Consider the following 20,603-nt stretch of genomic DNA (forward strand, 5'->3'; position numbering starts at 1 on the left):
CCCTTTTAACCTTCTCTGAGGAGAACAGTCCCAGCTTCTCTAATCTATTCAGTAACTGAAGTCTGGTTCCAGAAATGACAATCTCGTGAATCACCCTCTCCTAGGTCTTGGCATCCTTCCTGAAGTGTGGTGCTTGGAATTGTGTACACTACTCTGACTGGGAACTACCCGGTGTTTTATAAAGGTTTAGCATATCTTATTGCTTTTGTACTCTCTTTTCTCTTTTTGTAAAGCCCAGGCTGTCCTATGCTTTTTTTTTAAGCAGCCGCCTTGACTTGTCCTTGTTTCTATCTTATAAGCATCAAGAGATACGGGGATAGTGCATGAAAATGGTGTTGAAGTAGAAGATCAGCAGTGATCTCGCTGAATGGCGGAGCGAGCTCAAAGGGCTGAATCACCTACTTCTCCCATTTCTTACGTTCTGTTCCTACACCTCTCTTTTTAAAAAAAAAAATCAGTTTATATTGTCTCTCCTCATTTCTTCTGCCAAAGTGTAACAATTAACTTTATTCACAACTTAATTTCCAAATCACAAGTCTACCAAAGTTCTCTGTATTTGAATGATTAATTTAACTTTTCTATAGATTTATTACTTGTTCCACAAATTGAAGTGGTGATTATACTTGGTATAGCATTAAGGAAGAATTGGAAGCAAATTATTCTGGCTGCTTTCTATGCATCTACTAGTAACCAAACTTCAAAGGGTTACTACAGAAATTGCCTGTTCTCTTAAATTGAAAATATTTAAATGAAAGTATTGATCCAATTGTAACTTTAAGACTGTTTTCTGATAATTCTTATGTGTTGAGGTTTAGCCGTAAGCAGTCTTGTGACTTGGCAGTATGCTACATGTGGAGCCCAGGGGAGTATAAAGAGGTTGGGCATGCAGATGGTGTCAGGGAAGAATGGGGCCAAGCAAATGCCAGTTGCTTTCTCTACCAGGATGGAATTTTTACATGTCAGTTAAGTAATTTTAGAGGACTTGGGGTAGATTACCTGCCTGTGTGCATTCAAGTAGGAATTATGAGGGAGTTGGTAAATAAATGTAAATCTTACTTGATGCAGTTTAAATGAAATCATTTGTTCCCTTTCAGAACCATGAGAGCATTATGGTTGAAGTTGCTGCTGGATCTGGATCTACTGGTGAAAAGGTGAAATAGAAACTAAACACTTCAGCCATTGGTTAAAGCTGATGCTTTACTAACAAACTGCAGAAATGCTGGGTTTTCAGATTCTCTCGTGTACTAAATGTTGGGTTTGATTCTAGAGTACTGGAAACTACCTAATGGGACTTACAGTTGAACCAGTGGCTCACAATGAAAAAGTAAGAAATGTATTTGTATCCATCAAAGTTAAAATTATGTTGGGACCAATTAATTGCTTTTATTTTAACAATCATCTGTAGTCCTTCACAGATCATACCTCCTTACAGGTTGTTGTGAACTATGGGGTGTAACTACAAGATACCTGTTTGAATGCGTGTACTGTCCTGAGTTTGTTCCAAAGGACAGGGGAAAAGGAAATTGCTTTCAATCTATTGTTGTACTCTGGAATCTTGGAGCCCGGATCCCTGTTCAGCGAAACAGAGCAGTGGCGTAGATCAGATGGTATCTTCCTATTTATTTTTTTTCAAAGTCTTGTGTTGAGAAGAAAGTCTTTTGGTCCTATCGCTTTAACGAGTCTTTTGGTAAGGCACTTTAACAATGAGTGCAGGAATTAACACTGGAGTGGAGAGCTACTCATTCCTGCTGCAAAGAATGAATGGCAGGTAGCTGGGGTGGGCCTATGAGTTTGGTTATCCGGGTGAGCCTGAGACACCCGGTGCTGGAGTTTCTTCACCTGTGCTAAGCGACCTCTCCACTTTGGAACTTGTTTCTTGAGTACTTTTAAACTTGGGGCTTTTTCCTTTTCTCTTTTTGTCCACTCCCATCCCCAGCTGATTTATGCCCTTCTGGTAATAGATTCATCTTTGGGAGTCTAACTGATAGATAAGGTGAGCTGGCCAAGTAAGGTTCAATTGGAGTAACCCGTACTGACTTGCTAGTAACCACATTATAACAGTGCTCTTGATGAAGGGGCTGATATCCTTTCACTTTTGGGTGCCCATTCCCACTTAAACGATAAGCATTAGGCACAGGGCCATTTTGTGCAAAGATGTCGCTGGTTGGAAACTTATCCTTCAATTCACAGCAATTTGTGATGCCTTTTGTTATAAAATGCATGGAGAAGAGGGGAAACTGAAGATGCCATAATTAGGGAAAATAAGAGGTCTCCTTTGGAAATGATAAGGACAGTTGCCTGCATAAAAACTTTAAACTCAGCAGTCTGTTAATTATGCTATATCTATGCTTTACAAAGTTTAAAAAAATAAATGGGGTCTTGTAGTAGTAATAGAAGAACATAAAACGTAGAAGTGGGCCGTTCAGTCCCTCAACCCAATTCAGTAAGCTCATAGCTGATCTGATTGTGGCCTTAACTCCACTTTATTGCCTGTCCCTCATAACCCTTGGGGCAGAATTTAGCCCTTTGTCGGGAAGCTGACCGCTGCCCCTGAGCGGGGCTGGACCACGATTTCACGCTGTCGGGCCAATTAAGGCCTGCCCAGCATGAAATACAAGCAGCAGCGATCAGCACTGTCTGTGCGGGGGGTGGAGGGAGGAGGCGAGCACAGAATTGCCTCGGAGATGAGTCTTCAAAAAAAAAATTAGAAAAAGGTTGTAAAACATGTCCCCTTATGTGACTGTCACATGACCAGGGGCATGTTTTAAGTAAAAATTTTAAAATTTATTTGATTTTTTTTATTGGAATTTGGAAACTCCATCATGCCCATGGATGAAGGTTCCAAAAAAAATCCAAAGGCCGCTTGGCCTTTTCGCCTGCCCAACAACCGTAAGGTTGGGCGGGCAGTGAAAAATTTAACTTAATACTTTAATGGCCTTTGCAGCCTCTTAATTGTCGGCAGGCACGCTGCCAATTCCCGTGTGCACCTGCTGACTGAACGGTGTGTTGAAGCCAGGAATCTCGCCCGATGTCAACACACGCCATTTCATGCTTGAGTGGGTCGCTTGCCCACCCGCCGAGGTGAAAATTCTGCCCTTGGTTTTCTAGTTGATCAAAAATCTGTCTAATCCAGCTTTGAATATAATTGATGACTCAGCCTCCACTGCTGTCTGGGGAGGAGAATTCCAAACACTAATTAGGAAAAGGGGACAGTTACTTTGTAGAAGTGCAGCTTGTATTCCTGACACTAAAGGGGACAGTTTAACTTTCAGACCTATAAAATTATCAATTCATTTTTTAACCAAAATATAGTTAGCCTAAACTTTCCATGTAATTCTTGGCCTCCTTATTTGAGATATAAATGTGTTAGAAGCAGTGTGGAGAAGATTCACTTGACTGAGTCCTGGGGTTGGTGGGAGGGGTGTTGGGTTGGATGGGAGCAGGAGTGGGGTTTATATTATGAGGAAAGATTGGACAGGCTGGGTCTGTACCCATGGAATAGACCAGAACTAGAGGCCACAGTTTAAAAATAAGGGTCTCCCATTTAAGATGGAGATGAGGAGAAATTTTTGAGGGTTGTGAATCTTTGGAATTCCCCCAAAGAGCAGTGGAGGCAGTGTCAGAGGGAGATAGATTCTTGACTAACAAGTGAGTTTAAGATTATCGGGGTAGGCGGAATGTGGAGTTGAGGCCACAATCAGACATGATCGTATTGAATGGCAGAGCAGGCTTGAGGGACCGAATGATCTCCTAATTTGCATATTTGTATGTAATCTCAAACAGCGAGATGGCCGTGATTTTATGATAGCACTGATGGTGAAACAACTCCTATTTCATGTGTCTTGAGTTCTATCGGGGTCCACGGTCAGCGACTTCTGAAATCTGCACATATGCAGTTAAATGTGGGAATCCAGAAATTGCTGTCCGTGATTCTTGTGCTTCTCCAGAGGGTGGGCTGTTGAAGATCTCCCAGACTGCGATCAATTAAAATCACTGAGAATTTGCCTTTTATGCCATTGGCCTCATTGTAAAAGGAGTTGAAAAGGTTGCAGCTTGTTGAATGAAGTGTCACTGGGTTTTAACAGTGTACTAAGTTCACATTTACTGCTGGAAAACCCCTGACCCTGGAAAACCTAACTTTATATCTTTGTCAACGCCCGCCCTGACTGAGCGTAAAATGGCGTGCGATGGCGTTGGTCGAGTGTCCCAACGTCATCTCGTGCAATATTTTGGTTGGCAGGCACGAGCTGGAATGGCAGCACGTCCACCGACAATTAAAAGGCCTATTAAGGCCATTAAGAAGTTAATTACAAGAAACTTTTTGCTGCCCGTCCACCCTTATGGTGGGCGGGCAGGCGAAAAGGCCAAGTGGGCTTTGCACTTTTTTGGAAACCCCATCCACGGGCGGGATGAGGTTTCCAAAGGCAATTAAAATCAAAACTTTAATTTTTCGTTAATAACATGTCCCTGCTCATGTTTCAGTCACGAGGGGACGTGTTTCATTACATTTTTTTGTTCATATCTCTTCATCTCCCTGAGGCAACTCAGGTGCCTCGGGGAGATTATGAAGCGCGCATGAGCGAAGGTTGCACTTGGCCCTCTCCCCCTGCCTGCACGGGCAGCACTGCCCCTCACCCACCAATGTGAAATTGCCTTCTGGCCCTGACCACAGTCGGCTTCCTGACTGTGCCCACCTGACATGGATGAAATTCTGCCCCATGTGTGTCCTAATAGTTTATTTTGACTGTTTAAAATGTTTAATTAAACGTGAAACTTCACACCCCAAGAAACCAGGAAGTAACTTCTTGAGTGTGATTGGCTGCTTACTCTGCTTGATGACATCACTGCCGCTTGGATGTTTAGAAATCCTCGTGACTTGGCAGCAAATTCAAACTGATGCTTCAAAAGGGGAAATCCACAATAGATTGGGCCACTTTTTTTGAGGTCAGCCATGAATACCATCATTTTGCAGCTGACTGCAAAACTAGCTTTTGTGTGTAAGTTGCTAGCTGTTTGCCAACTTTCATTTCCGCGATGTTTTAACAACTTGGAATTTTTGGGGAAATCTTGCTGGATGAACACCTGACACCTTACCTGTGTAATCAGCTGTAAACTTCCCTCCGATAACCTGATCTGTTCTAATAAGCTTACTTTTCTCAGCCAAACTACTTAGTGGAACAGTGCTTTCCAGTGGTGAGGTGATTGTGGTGGGGGAGGGTAAATCAATCCCATATCACCTGTTCTTACTAAACTAGTGCGGCTGTGAACCGAGTGCCTGTGTTTTTATAAACCATTATTGGGATGTGGTTTCCAGCTTCCTAGGTGAGAATTCCATGTAGCTGTGTGCAGATTACTCATATTATCTGAGTGTAACGACTAGTGAGTTTTTTTTTTACTTTAAAAAACCTAGTTTAACAAAGCATAAAAAAATTGAAGTGTCACAGTTAACAGACCAATCCCCTACTTGCTGCAGCTCTTGTAAATTTAAGAGCAGTCAATTAAGCCTCACTGACCATTGTTATGTTTCTTCTAGTTGCCTGTGGTTATCAGAGTGCCGAGATTGGTGACATCTGTTGCAACCATATGTGGAATGCCATTTTCTTTGCTGGGATTTGGGGATATTATTGTACCTGGTGAGTAAAAATATTTCTGCATTTCTCCATCATTGGAATTATTTGGTGACAGCTGGGGACATTGCAAACCTGCAACCTATCATTGCATATAAATCCTATGTTTGTTAGCTCATCCGTGCAGTGTAGGAACTTGAGGTACCAATATTTTAATTTTGAATTCTATCTGCTGTACAGGTCCAAGGTGAATATTGCATTGAATATGTTAGCTATGCATGAAAAATGGACCAATTAATGAAATGGATTGCCCCTATAAAACCCCAACAGACTTTTAAAAATCCACTACTACTTTTTTCTCTCAAATTGTTGCTCGTGTTACAAAGGAAGAATAAATAATGTTTCTCCTGTGCTAGTTGGCAGACTGGTTTTTAAAAAGCTGCTAGAGCTCATTTCATCCAATAGCCCAACCCTGAGACTTTTCATCCAATGTATTTGCCCCACCCAGCTCATTGGAACCGGGTTCTGCTTGTCCCATTGGGAAGGTGCTACATTTCTGAAATGCTGCCTTGTAACTTGAAGTCTATTAATCACACTTCACCCTCTATCAATTCATGGATTACAGTAAGTTTTTTCTTTCATTCATGGGATGTGAGCTTTGTTGGTGGGCCAACATTTATTGCCCATCCCTAGTTGCCCCAAAAAGGTGGCGGTGAGCTGCTGCCTTGAACCGCTGTATGAACACTAACAACAGAAGTGACTGTTTTTGTAAAGTTAATTCCAGTATGCTGTGAATTTAGTATTTTTCAGTGGTAACTAACTTTTGTAACAAGGTATGTTTATATAATGACGGCAACATTTGTGCTGCAGATTCAGCAGGCCTGCATGCTAATTTCATAGAGCAAACTGTAAAAGAGGAATTGATGGTGTTTTAACTGCAAAAAATTGAAAGTTTGAGTTATAAATTGTCATATAATTCACATAACATTTATAATTTTTGTTCTGGTTTTGATGGTGCCCTATTCTCTTACAGGACTGTTGGTTGCTTATTGCCGAAGATTTGATTTGCAGACAAATACCTCCAACATCTATTTTATTTTGTGCACTATAGGTAAAAAAATATTTGCAAAACAAATTGAGGATACCAAGGAAATAGTTTTGATTCAATCTATGCTCGTGAATAAGGATCAGTAGATGGCAGTGAATTAATGTTCCAAAGTCTTGTCTGAAAAATATGGTTGAGATGTCCCTCGTTCAATGTTCTGAGAAAAATGAAGAGAATCTTTACTGTTGCCTAATCTAATCTGGATCTGGAGCAGTTGGATCGGAGAGACAGGAAAAAAGCATTTGCGTTTAGATGTCAAATATCTTGGCTTCACATTTAAGTAAGCGGAACCACAAAGATAATCTCTGGATTACTACATGAGCTACGAACAAATCGCATAGGTTAAATAAGTTCAGAAAGTTTAATGCTTGGCTTAAGGCTTGGTGTGGGAGAAATGGGTTTTGCTGCATGGGATACTGGTATCAGTATTGGGGAAAGAGGGAGCTGTACCATTGGAGTGGCCTTCACCTGAACCATGCTGGGATTAGTGTCCTGGCAAATAATTTAAAGCCCTCTCTACAGCCCTGGATAGAAACAGAATAGTGGAGGAGGGTGCATTTGAGGGGAGAATTAGAAGGAGAAAAGGCGAGCCAATAGTGCAAGGTAGAAATGTGGATACTAACCAGAGTGTTACAGGAAGGGACAGCACGCACAAACATAAATGTGCTCCAGCAAATAAGGTGAGAGTTAGCAAAATTGGTAAAAAAAAAGACAGAATTAAAACTTTTTATCTGGATGCATGTGGCATTCTTAGCAAGTTGGATGAATTGATAGAACAAATGGAAATAAATGAGTATGAAATGTTGGCCTTAAAAAAAGGTATAGTTGCAAAGTAACCATGGCTGGGCCCAGCATATTCGAGGGTATTTGATATTTGGAAAGGACAGGCAGTAAGGAAAAGAAGGGTGGCTCTGTTAATAAAGGATAAGATCAGCATAGGACTGGGAAATGATCTTGGTTTGGAGGATCAAAATGTAGAATCAGTGTAGTTGAAGATACAAGATAGCAAAGGAAAGAAGTCACCGATGAGAGTTTATAGGCTGCTTAATAGTATAAATCGAGATTTACTTGGAGCTTGTAAGGAAGATATTGCAATAATTGTGGGAAATTTTAATCATCTTAGATTGGATTAATCAAATTGGCAAAAGTAACCTGGTGGATGAGTTGAGGGTGTATTCGGAACAGTTTCTTGGAACAGTGCGTTCTGGAACCAGCCAGAGAACAAGCTATTTTGGACCATGATTGATTAATGTCCTCATTGTAAATGAATCTCTAGCTAAGAGTGATAATATGGTAGAATTTCATGTTCAGTTTGAGGGTGAGAAATTTGGGTCTGAAACTAGTTCTGGCCCTTCAGATTGCCTTTGTTTTTATGTTTGTGATGATGGGGCTAGCTAAAGTGGAATGGGAAATAGGTTAAAAGATAGGACTCTAGAGAAGCATTTTGGGAGATATTTCATAACTGAATAGAATATATCTTTATTGAAAGAGACTCTGAGAAGGATGAGAGTAAACTAGCAAGAAATATAAAAACGAACAGTAAAAGCTACAAATATATAAGGAAAAGAAGAGCAATAGTGAGTGTTGGTATCTGAGAGGATGTGGCCATGGAAATAGTGGATATATTGGTTGTCATAAGACCATAAGACATAGGAGCAGAAATTAGGCCATTTGGCCCATCGAGTTTGCTCTGCCATTCAATCATGACTGATAAGTTTCTCAATCCCATTCTCCTGCCTTCTCCCTGTAACCTTTGATCCCCTTACCAATCAAGAACCTATCTATCATGGTTTTTAAATACACTCAATGACCTGGCCTCCACAGCCTTCTGTGGCAATGAATTCCATAGATTCACCACTCTCTGGCTAAACATGTTTCTCCTCATCTCTGTTCTAAAAGGTCTTCCCTTTACTCTGAGGCTGTGCCCTTGAGTCCTAGTCTCTCCTACTAATGGAAACATCTTCCCCACATCCACTCTATCCAGGCCTTTCAGTATTCTGTAAGTTTCAATCAGATCCCCCCCTCATCCTTCTAAACTCCATCGAGTATAGACCCAGAGTCCTCAAACGTTCCTCCATATGTTAAGCCTTTCATTCCTGGGATCGTTCTCATGAACCTCCTCTGGACCCTCTCCGGGGCCAGCACATCCTTCCTGAGATACGGGCCCCAAAATTGCTCACAACATTCTAAATGTTGTCTGACCAGAGCCTTATAAAGCCTCAGCAGCACATCCCTACTTTTATATTCTAGTCCTCTCGAAATAAATGCCAACATTGCATTTGCCTTCCTAACTACTTCATCAACCTGCAAGTTAACCTTAAGAGAATCCTGTACTAGGACTCCCAAGTCCCTTTGCACTCCAGATTTCTGAATTCTCTCCCCATTTAGAAAATAGTCTATGCCTCTATTCTTCCTACCAAAGTGCGTGACCTCATATTTCCCCATTTTGTATTCCATCTGCCACTTCTTTGCCCATCTCCTAATCTGTCCAAATCCTTCTGCAAATTCATCTTCCAGAATCTACAGAATTTTGAAACAGCCCTGGCAAATTGGAGGGTAGGAAATGCAATTCCACTATTTAAAAAAAAATGGAGGGAAAAAGCAGCAAATTACAGACCGGTTAACCTAACATCAGTAGTAGGGAAAATACTAGACTCTATTATAAACAATGTGATAACAGGACACTTAGAAAATAACAATGGGATTAGACAAAGTCAACATGGATTTACGAAAGAGAAAATCATGTTTGACAAGCCTACTGGAGTATTTTGAGGACGTAACTAGCAGAATAAATAAGGAAGAACCAGTGGATGTGATATATCTGGATTTTCAGAAAGCTTTTGATAAAACCCCACAAAAGAGGTTAGTGTGTAAAATTAAAGCATAAGGAATTGGGGTAATATGTTGGCATGGATTGAGAATTGGTTACCAGGCAGGTAACAGAGTAGGAATAAAAGGGTCTATTTCGGAGTGGCAGCCGGTGACTTGTGGGGTACCGCAGGGATAAGTGCTTGGACCCCAGCTATTATATTAATGATTTGAATGTGGGAACCAAATGTAATATTTCCAAGTTTGTTGACGACATGAAACTTGGGAATGTGAGTGAAGAGGAGGATGTTAGGCTTCAAGGTGATTTAGAAAGGTTGAGTGAATGGGCAAGTACCTGGCAGATGCAGTATAATGTGGAAAAGTGTGAAGTTTTCCACTTTGGTAGGAAAAACAATGGCAGAGTATTAGTTAAATGGTGATGGATTGGGAAATGTTGATGTACAAAAGGACCTGGGTGTCCTTGTACACCAGTCACTGAAAGCAAGCATGCAGGTGCAGCAAGCAGTTAAAAAGGCAAATGGTATGTTGGCCTTCATTGTGACAGGACTTCAGTATAGGAGCAAGGATGTCTTACTGCAGCTGTACAGGGCCTTGGAGAGACCACACCTGTAATATTGTGTGCAGTTTTGGTCTCCTTACCTAAGAAAGGATATACTTGCTGTGGGGCAGTGCCATTTCTGGGATGGCAGGATTGTCATATGAGGAGAAATTGGGTCGACTAAGCCTGTATTCACTGGAGTTTAGAAGAATGAGAGGAGATCTCATTAAAACATTAAAAATTCTGACAGGGATGGACAGACTGGATGCAGGGATGATATTTCTTCTGGCTGGGGGGTCCAGAATGAGGGGTCACAGCCTCAGGATACGTGGTAGACCATTTAAGACTGAAGAGGAGAAACTTCTTCACTCAGGTGGTAAACCTGTGGAACTCTCTATCACAGAAGGCTGTGGAGGCCAAGTCACTGAATATATTTAAGAACAAAATAGATTTCTGGACTCTAAAGGCATCAGGAGGTATGGGGAGAGCATGGGAGTCCGGCATTCAGATCAAGGATCAGCCATGATATAGAATGGCGGAGTGGGCTTGAAAGGCCAAATGACCTACTCCTATTTTCTATGTTTCTTACAAGGGAGTTAATGGAAAATGAAATGGCAGGAACTTTAAGCAAGTATTTTGTATTTGTCTTCACAAGACACAAAGCATCACAAGAATAATAGAAAAACATTGCAAAAGGGAGGGAGGGACTTGGAACAATCACGATCATTAGAGGAAAAAGAGCTAGGATAACTATTGTGACTAAAAGCTAACAAGTCCCTTGGACCTGATAGCTTGCATTCTAGAGTGTTAAAGGAAGTGGCTGCAGAGATGGTGGATGCATGAATTGTAATCTTCCAAAATTCCCCAGATTCTGGAAAGTGGATTGGAAACTGCAAATGTATAACCATTATTCAAGGAAGGAAGGAGACAAAGCAGGAAACTAGGCTAGTTATTCTTAACACCTGTCACTGAGGAAAATGCTAGAATCCATTATTAAGGAAGCAGTAGCAGGACATTTAGAAAATAATAATACAATCGGCAGAGCCAACATAGTTTTGTGAAAGGGAAATGGTGTTCGACACATTTGTTGGAGCTCTTTGAGGATATAACAAGTAGGGTGGATAAAGGGGGACCAGTAGATGTACTGTATTTGTATTTCCAAAAAGCATTCAATAAGGTGCTATGTAAAAGGTTACTGCACAAGAAAAGAGCTCATGGTGTTAGGGGTGATATTAGCATCAATGGAGGAGTTGCTAACTAACAGGAAACCATGTTGGGATAAATGTCATTTTCAGGTTGTCAAACTGTAACAAGTGCTGCAGGGATCAGTGCTGGGGCTTCAGCTATTTACAATCTATATGAATGACTTGTATGAAGCACTGGATTATGTTTGTCAAATTTGCAGACTATACAAAGGTGGGAAAGCAAGTTGTGAGGAGGATACAAAGAGTCTGCAAAGGGATATAGGTGGGTTGTGAGTGGGCAAAAAGTGGGCAGATGGACTATAATGTGGGAAAATCTGAAATTGTCACTTTAGCAGGAAGAATAGAAAAGCAAAATATTTAAATGGAGTGTTACGGATAGGTGAGGGATGCAAAACTGAACTCCTTTGTTTGCTGTCTGTCCTTAAGCAGAGGTATTTTAATTTTTGAAATAAGTTGTGGCCTGTTTACCCAAACTGTTTGAGAGGTAAATTCTTAAAGTGACTTACAACAAATACTTTAGGGTTTAATCAGAAATAGTTTATTCACATATTCAAACCCAGGGAATGGTTGCAACTTCACATGTACACAGAATAAGAAGGTGGGAAAGAGGAGTTTTTACAGCTGTGAATAACTTAAATAAAAAGTACCACAGGTGTGATATCATTTCATGTGATTGCCAGAGTCCAAGTCCAGTAAGGGTTCTTTCATGGAGGAGCTACATTTAGCTACTTGTAGCAGAATTTTGCAGAATTCCTTTTGGTGACATAGCGAGATGAGGTTGATATACAGAGAAAAACAGAATTACCTGGAAAAACTCAGCAGGTCTGGCAGCATCGGCGGAGAAGAAAAGAGTTGACGTTTCGAGTCCTCATGACCCTTCGACAGAACTTGCGTCTTAACTCCAGGAAACCACAGCCAGGGGCGGCGAAAAAGTCGCCGCCAAGGGCTGCGGATCAGGTGGAAACGGAGCTCTAGGTCGCTTGGTCTTGATTTTCAGCCCGAATTTAAAATTTGGCAAGCGTGGATGTTTGCCACTTAGGTAGCGAAGAAACCAGGAAGCCAGTCACAAAGTTAGTGGTCCGAAGACCTACCCTGAATTACATCATCTGATGTGTGTTACTTTATTAATTACTTATTTACATTAACAAAGGAAAAAGCCGTAATTAAGTTAACATAATTGTAACCAACTTTAAGTAACACTAACAAATGGTTAAACAGAGTAGAATAACTAATCAAAGTGCCAGACAATTCTTAGGTTTACTTAACCCCTATTTACAAATACTCCACCTTACCCGCCCACCGGGGATCAGGCGTTAGGCCTCCCACCCTGGAGATATACAATACCCATCTCGTGCGGCCTCTCCGTCCTCCGTCTTGGGTCTTGTGACATCTCTACGGGTGGTCTTTGTGAGACAATTGTCGAAGGGTCATGAGGACTCGAAACGTCAACTCTTTTCTTCTCCGCCGATGCTGCCAGACCTGCTGAGTTTTTCCAGGTAATTCTGTTTTTGTTTTGGATTTCCAGCATCCGCAGTTTTTTTGTTTTTATATTGATATACAGAGACTTGGTCTGCTTGGCAGGCAATGGCAGCAATCTTCCGGAGAAACAGGATTCAAGGAGGCTTAGACTTGATGCAGATTGTTGGTCAGTCTTAAGTCTGCTTTAAAGACAAAAAAAACTGCGGATGCTGGAAATCCAAAACAAAAACAGAATTACCTGGAAAAACTCAGCAGGTCTGGCAGCATCGGCGGAGAAGAAAAGAATTGACGTTTTGAGTCCTCATGACACTTCGACCGACTTTTCTTCTCCGCCGATGCTGCCAGACCTCCTGAGTTTTTCCAGGTAATTCTGTTTTTGTTAAGTGTGCTTTGATGTTTCCAGACTGGAGTTGAAACAGCGGACTTGGTTGTGAGTCTGAAAATGTATTAAAACTTTCCAAAGGCCAGAACTTAGGTCATGTGACTGCTTCCTTAATAATGGATTCTAGCATTTTCCTCAGTGACAGGTGTTAAGACTAACTAGCCTATAGTTTCCTGCTTTGTCTCCTTCCTTCCTTGAATAATGGTGCTACATTTGCAGTTTCCAATCCACTTTCCAGAATCTGGGAATTTTGGAAGATTACATTAATGAGTCACTTGCAGACTAACAAGCGCTTTGTATGCCTCTAGTCAAAATCTATTGTTCACCTTAAGAGATAAATGAGTGCCTCTGCAGCTATAACAAGTTTCGATGGCTTCCCTTTGTTAGAGGACCAGGCTGGGGAGACAGATTGTCTGCTGGTCCCTGGTTTTGTTGATTGTAATGTCCTCACAATGAGAGGTATGAGATTCCACAAGGATGAGAGTTGAGCTTTTCTGAAATTTCCAGAAACGAGCCATCTTGTGACCTGTAGCCATTTATTTGGTTCAGCAAAGTCTACTTTTTAAATAAGCAAAACAGTTTATGATCTCTTTCATGTCTTAGGGACATGACGAGATTCTGCAGAATGCTGCGGTCCAGATGGATCTGGATGTCCTTGTTTACAAATCTGGGTTAGTATGTGTGTGCAGCAAGTAATTAGGAAGGCAAATAGAATGTTGACCTTTTTATTGCAAGGAAGATGGAGTATAAAATTAGGGAAGTCTTGCTACAGCTGTACTAGGCATCAGTTAGACTACACCTGGTGTACTGTGTACAGTTTTGGCCTGCTTATTTGAGGCGGGATATACTTTGGAAGCAGTTCAGAGAAGGTTCAGTGGAATGATTCCTGGGATGAAGGGGTTGCTTTGAGGAAAAGATGGGAAGGTTGGGCCTATACTCATTGGAGTTTAGATGAGTGAGGTGATCTCATTGAAGCATATAAGATTCTGAGGGGACTTGACAAGGTAGATCCTGAAAGGATGCTTCCTTGTGGAAGAATCCAGAACTAGGGGGCACAATTTCAAAATGAGTCTGCCATTTCCGGTGGAATTTCTTCTGAGGATTGTTAACCTTTGGAATTCTCTTCCACAGAGAGCAGTGGAGACTGGGTCATTGAATATGTCCAAGGCTGAGTTGGTTGACAAAAGAGTCGAGGATTATGGGGGACAGGCAGGAGAGTGGAGTTAAAGCCAAGATCAAATCAACCATGATCTTGAATAGCAGAGCAGGTTTGATGGACCAAATGGCATGGCATACTCCTCCAATTTATGATCTTATAACTTGTGGCATTTGGCTGTGTATAAAATGGCTGTTGCATTTGCCTAATTTCAGATGTATTTTAAACTGCAATGAGATGAATGACAAGCTAATCTGCCACTGGTAATGGGTAAGGGAGAGACATTAGGTGAGACGTTTGTGCTGTGGAATTTTGTCTGCGGAACCAGCTGCTATTGAACTTTTCATCCAAAGGATAAAATCTCTGCTGTGAGTATCCTGGGCTTGGGTCCTAATTAACAACCCTTGCTTTTGGGTGTCCCATGCTGACCATTAATTTAATCATGGTTGGCAGTTCCAAGATAGTTGAAGGCCATTTGTGTATAGGGCTGGGGAGCAGGAATATTGGAAGGAAAACGTATCAGTTATGCAAGGAAAAGAAAAAAAATTCCAATGTGTTATGTTTATTTCTGCTGTATAGATATCAACTTGGAAAGGAATTTTTTCCCCTTTTCGTCTTAGAATTGATTGTCTAAAATGAAAGGAGTGGAATTTCTTGATTGTCCTCATTCCTGTGTTTGGGGGTCCAGGGGTCAGGTGGATCTTACTTGCGTCCTTTAAATAGTCATACATATAAATCTAGAGTTCACTTAAAGATCGACAAATTCCTCTTTACTTTTGGGTGTTATTGGCAGAGTATTAAAGTGGGCCATGATGTTTAATTTTGTTTCATTTTACAGCTTATGCAGTTGGCATGGTTTTGACATTTATTGCTCTGATCCTGACTTCGATGGCACAGCCTGCCTTGCTCTACTTGGTGCCTTGTACACTCATCACCTGTGCTGTGACTGCCTGGAGCCGTAGGGAAATGAAAATGTTTTGGGCAGGAAATGGCTATGAGGTTAGCAGAATTCTTTAACCCCTTCTATACGTTTCGGTATAGAATATAATTAAACTTTTTATTACAAAAGCAACTGTGTCAGTGTATGTGCTAACCACAGTCGTTGTCCTGTCTTATTTTCCAAATTGTTACATAAACACAAATTGCACTTTTACCCTGTTTTTTTTGTGTATTATTGTGTGACTAGCCCTTCTGGCTTCACTTGAAGGACTTCCATCTTCACAGGCTTCCCAAGTTTCTTCACTGGCGACCACTTTTTTTCGGTTTGCAACAGTGGCCAATATTTATTTGCATGTTGTTTTTGAAGGAAGATGGATTAGATGAGCACGTGATGTCTTTACTTCAGTAATGGTGACCGAGACTATAGTTGATCATCTGCATCACTAACAAAAGGAAATATGTCCATGTGAACCCAGACCCACAGCAACATGCCCTCTTAACTGCCCTCTGAAACAGCCCAGCAAGTCACTCGGTTGTACCAAACCATTGCAGAAAGGTTGAAAAGGAATATCAGCTGGCTCCCCAGCTTCTCAAAGGCAATTAAGGATGGGCAACAAATTTGTCGGCAACGTCCTTAGCCCATGAAATTTTTAAAAATGTTTTGGATCCCAATTTAGACTTGGCTTGAAAAGTTAGTTTATCCCTTACTTGTCAATCACAGGCTACTTCTGAGTAGGTGTGAATGTACAGTTTATTCAGTTGCAGTCTTGTTACCTATATAAGGAGGGCTTTCAACTTTTGTTTTGTAATAGAATGGAGTGTTACTCTTGCAGGTTGGTGCTATTCATTTCAAATGTATAAGTGCTTAGCATATTGTTCAATATAAAGTCCTGTTTTCAACCAATATGAAGTTAGGTGGACTCCACTGCATCCAGAAATATATTTGCATTGCCACAGCTTAGAGTTAAACATTTGACCAGCATCATGGTCAGGAAACGGTGCCTGTGTGATTGGGGTTAATGTCTACAAATAATTTAATGCAACTGATCTCTCTAGGTCTTGGATGTCACCAGTGAACCTTTATTACAAGGTGTGGTATACTATTAAAGTTTATTGCAATTACACTATCTGCTTTAGCAACCTGCTTCGCTAAGCTTTTTGCCAAATATCCTTCTGCTATTTTTTCTTCTTCCTCCTAGGTTCCATTGTGGCTAATTGTGTTGTAATTTGACACTTTGGGAAATTGCATCTATTAAAACCTCTCTGAAATTAATGCTGAAAATGTTTGCTTGGATTAGGGTAATTGATTCCATTTCTGATCTTGCATGCAAAAGTTAAGTGGTTCTCGAGGAAGCGGGAGGAATTTGTGCGATTGGATAAACAGAGATGGTGATCATTCTAATTAACTAAGGAATTTGCCAAATGAGAACTTGTAGCCTGTGGATCCTAAAATGAATCCAGTGTGTACTGCATGGAGCAGTAAAACCTGGTGGTGCTTGCCTGAAGAAAATGTGGCAATGGACCTGCATAAAAGCCACTGCTTCTGGATGGCCTGAGGATTCTAGGAGGATGAATAATTAGCATTCTGGGTTTAGTTAAGTTGGGCATCTTTACAGGAAAGCAGGTGAATAGCCACAGATAAAACCTTCAGGTTTGTAATCCTGCATTAATTGTGGCAGGATCAGTAGCATTCCATGTAGACGATTTCAGGAGGTTTAGGACAATAGCATAGAGCAGCTTTATTGGATAAATGTGTTGTCTGACCTATTGAGCTTTGCAGTTCTGCTCATCTACTGTAATCTTGAAATGTTTGAGATTACAAGACAAGTTAATTACAGAGGAAAAGAATGAATTTTGTTCCACATACTCCCCTGCTTTCATTGTATTTTGGTTTATCTTTCTGGAATGTAACATTTTGTCATAAGCTCCTGTGGTCTCCTCCCCCAAGGCAGCAGGTTTCCAGGGTAGCTGTATAGGAATCACTGGGAGAAACCCACAAATGGCCTGAATCCCCAGACAGGGGAGGTTTTTTCTCTCCCTATATAAATTGACCCATGTCATTTGTTTCCACCAAATTCATTCCACACATTAGTTCATTGTCATTAAAAGAGCAAGGAAGGAAACCCACACATTTAATTAAATGTCATGCCAGGCATGTCTCCCTTTGCCCCAAGTAAAAGGGTAGTTACTGGGGTTGCTTTGTCCTGGGGGTGTGGGCTTTGGGACTGGATTATGTGAAAGCAGGTATAGGGGCAAGATCATTCTGGAAGGACACCAGTGAACACATTGGGTTTTGACAATCCAGGAGTGCTGTCAATCACTGTTTACGGTCTTAGCCCATAAACGATCAGATTTATTGAATTCTGTTTCCTAACTTGCTATGTTTGAGATCAGCTACCATAGACAAGATTTTAAAAACCTATCCTACTTCACTCTTGTTTTGAATTATTGTTTGGATGCCATGGAAAATGTACAATGTCATCCTGTCAGTATTAGTACTTGCTCACCTAACCCAATAATATTTCACCAGATTGGGCTACAATGTCCAGATTCTATGAAAATGGCTTTTTAAACGCGTAGAGTTGTTTAATTTTGACATTCTGTCATTTAAGAATCCCCGCTAGTAATATCAAACTTAGCCAATTGTCTGGCACTGTGGCGTTTTCTTTGTCAAAGTTGGACAAGCTCAGGAGGTTGTATTGTGAGCAGGGATGCTGCTTGCTATACCCTTTCTACAAACAAACTTTAATCCGAGTCATCTCTGGAACCAGAGAACAGCTTGGTCTTAAGTACTCTGACAAATACCATAGCTCTGCAGTGAGGAAGAGAGTCTGAAGAAGTATTTCTACATCAAGATCAAGGAAGTAATCCGTTTCCATCCTTGTGCTCCAAATTTACTGTGAATTGAGCACTGTTTGGGGATTGTTTACATTTTGAATCTTGTGGAAAATTGCTTTGCAGAGTTTCTGAAAGGCAATGTGCTTTTGAAAAAGTTGTGCTGGACGATGAAGTAAATGTAGCCGTTCTTCCCTGATTCAATGGCTTTTTTCTCCCTCCTCAGATGATGAATCGAGTTGGTACAACGAGTGAAGAGACGGTTGAGACTCTCACTGAACCAGCATCTGAATAACCCTAAAAGATGCCAGTTGCTTTATTATTTCTAGTTTTTTATACATGTTTTATTATCAAACAATTATAAAAAAAATTCTAACACCAGCATCTGAGCTGACAAATTGTGTCCTGCCAATTGTCCTGATCAGCACAATACCTTCTGCACTTGACTTTTTTGTAATGACTAAACGATTTACCAAAGGTTTTCTGAATCTGAGAATTGATCATGCACTTTTACTGCTTTATGGAGTATATTTAATAGTTATTAATGTCCAAAACGGGACTGAAATGTATGATAAACCTTTCTGGGTGTTGATGGGCTGTCATGTCCCTGAGAGGAACCAAGTGCCTTGCATGCCGCCCTATGAAGAAAATCAGGAGATCATCCAGAGGGTGAAAGATGTCGTTTTAAAAACTCTGCTCTCTGAAAATGAACTTAGGGTAAACTGACATTGTTTATTTTTCCCTTTATTTAATTGTTCCTCAAATTCTGCAAATTTGCAGTGGCAAAAATTGTTCAATTTTTGCTCCAGTTTCACATCTGCCAGACAGATTTGACTCATTTAAGAACCTTTTGAATACTTATTTTGTGTGTATTGAAGGGTGAAGGCTATGATGCAGTGGTTTCTAATGTGTGATTTGTAGCTAATTTTGATTATTCAATTACATTCTGTGGAACAGGGTGTGCTAAAGTTTATAAAGGAATTGTAATCTCCTGCCCTCTTGCACATGATCTGAGTGGAAAAAATGTAACTTTTCAGAAAATGACTTTTTTGTTTCATTAAAGATATTTAGAAACAGCTCTGGTTTGAATTTGTCCTCGTTGGGAATCTTGTCAACAGTTCATTGATCCACAGTAGCTGCTGCACCATTAGTTGTAATTCTCCCCTGTTCCCCACAGGATGGCTGGGTACAAAAGCTTTTTTTGCATACCAGTAATTGGATGGATGTATTTTAAAGTTTTCGCTTAAAAAGTCAGTCAGTTGCTGATTTGGGTGAAGATGGGAGAAATTGCAGTTTTAATTTCTACTGGCTACTAGATAATGTAGTCATTCACATTCAAGATAGCACCTCCTATGAAGAATTGGCAATAAACACTACAGAAAACACCATTTTAATCAAGGTTTGATTTGGATTATATCTTCTGATTACCCAGCTATTTAAATCATGACTCCATATATGGAAATTCTGCAGATATATCAAGAATTTCCTTTAACGAAAATTATTTCAACTTAATCATTGCACAAATAGATCTTGCTGTAATTGATTTCATCATGAACACACACACCGATAGAATTGCAAGGGGGAAAACCAGGTCATTTGCCTTGAAATGAGATGATTGAGATTGAACCTGAAGAAGATCTGCACAATATTAACTGGATTTAATAATATGAATCTGGAACACTCAGGAGAAGGACCAAAACTAGTAAAAAGTCCATTTAGGGTGAGTATCAGGAAGGACTTCACCAAAGAATGATGACCGTGGAGTGGTTTTGTGAATAGGGTATAGTAAATAAACCTTTCTTCCTGTTGGATGAATGAGCCAAGATGGGCTTAATAGCCTCTCCCAATTTCAGTGCTTGTCTCGGTATCAAGACTCCCATATAAACTTGCTTGGAAACCAAAGTAAGGTCTCTGGTGGATATCCCTTTGAAGGCAATTTGGAAGTTGCCACCCAAAGTTTCTGTTTACCTACTCTGGTAGGTTATGATTGGAAAGAATAAAACATCTTTAGTTAACTAGAAATGGACCTAAAGGGCCTGGACTGTATTAGAATGGAAGGTGTTGACCTCTGATGCAATCCTTCTCTAAGTAAGCAATTTGTGGAAATGGATGTGCATTTAAAACTTTTGTCCAGCAGAGGTCTCTGCGAGCATTAACATCCAAAAACTGGTTTACATATATCTGGAAACGAAATTGGATTTGTAAATACAATCTCTTCAGTGACTACCAGACGAAAAAGCTATGAACTGGTTGAAAAGAAAACACAGAAAATATGCTGGTGAATGAAAGTCACTTACGAAGGTAAGAATTTTAGTGGATAGAAGTTTTGCAATGAATTGTCTTAAGAGGGTAATGACTGGAGGCAAGTGCCAGAATTTGTGTGGGGTATGTTGGGGTGGGTGGAGGGTGCTGTAAGGGACACTCTTGTTTGAGAGTTTCACTATCCCTGTATTGTGGCACATAGAAAGCCATTTGGTCCATAATAGATAAAAACAAAAATAAAAACAATATTGAATTCAACAACTTTAGGTCTTGAGCTCCCTCCTCCATCCCCACCCCCTTTCTGTT

General features: G+C 40.5%; 1 protein-coding gene across 5 annotated transcripts in view; it reads left to right on the forward strand.

The window, feature by feature from the left end:
* LOC121269882 (signal peptide peptidase-like 2A) overlaps positions 1 to 19,111 on the forward strand; it is a 57,762-nt gene extending 38,651 nt beyond the window's left edge. For 2 of the 5 annotated variants that reach the window (XM_041174958.1, XM_041174954.1), the window contains exons 11-16: positions 1,095 to 1,151; positions 1,268 to 1,324; positions 5,534 to 5,633; positions 6,601 to 6,678; positions 15,100 to 15,260; positions 18,262 to 19,111. In XM_041174958.1, the coding sequence (XP_041030892.1) occupies positions 1,095 to 1,151; positions 1,268 to 1,324; positions 5,534 to 5,633; positions 6,601 to 6,678; positions 15,100 to 15,260; positions 18,262 to 18,330 (522 nt within the window). In that variant the 3' untranslated portion in view covers positions 18,331 to 19,111. Of the gene's footprint in view, positions 1 to 1,094; positions 1,152 to 1,267; positions 1,325 to 5,533; positions 5,634 to 6,600; positions 6,679 to 15,099; positions 15,261 to 16,256; positions 16,291 to 18,261 lie in introns of all 5 variants that reach the window. The other 3 variants (XM_041174955.1, XM_041174957.1, XM_041174956.1) reach the window with 3 other exon arrangements.
* Positions 19,112 to 20,603: the final 1,492 nt, after the last annotated feature.

The sequence above is a fragment of the Carcharodon carcharias genome, chromosome 26 (assembly GCF_017639515.1).
Source record: "Carcharodon carcharias isolate sCarCar2 chromosome 26, sCarCar2.pri, whole genome shotgun sequence".
Taxonomy (NCBI): Eukaryota; Metazoa; Chordata; class Chondrichthyes; order Lamniformes; family Lamnidae; genus Carcharodon; species Carcharodon carcharias.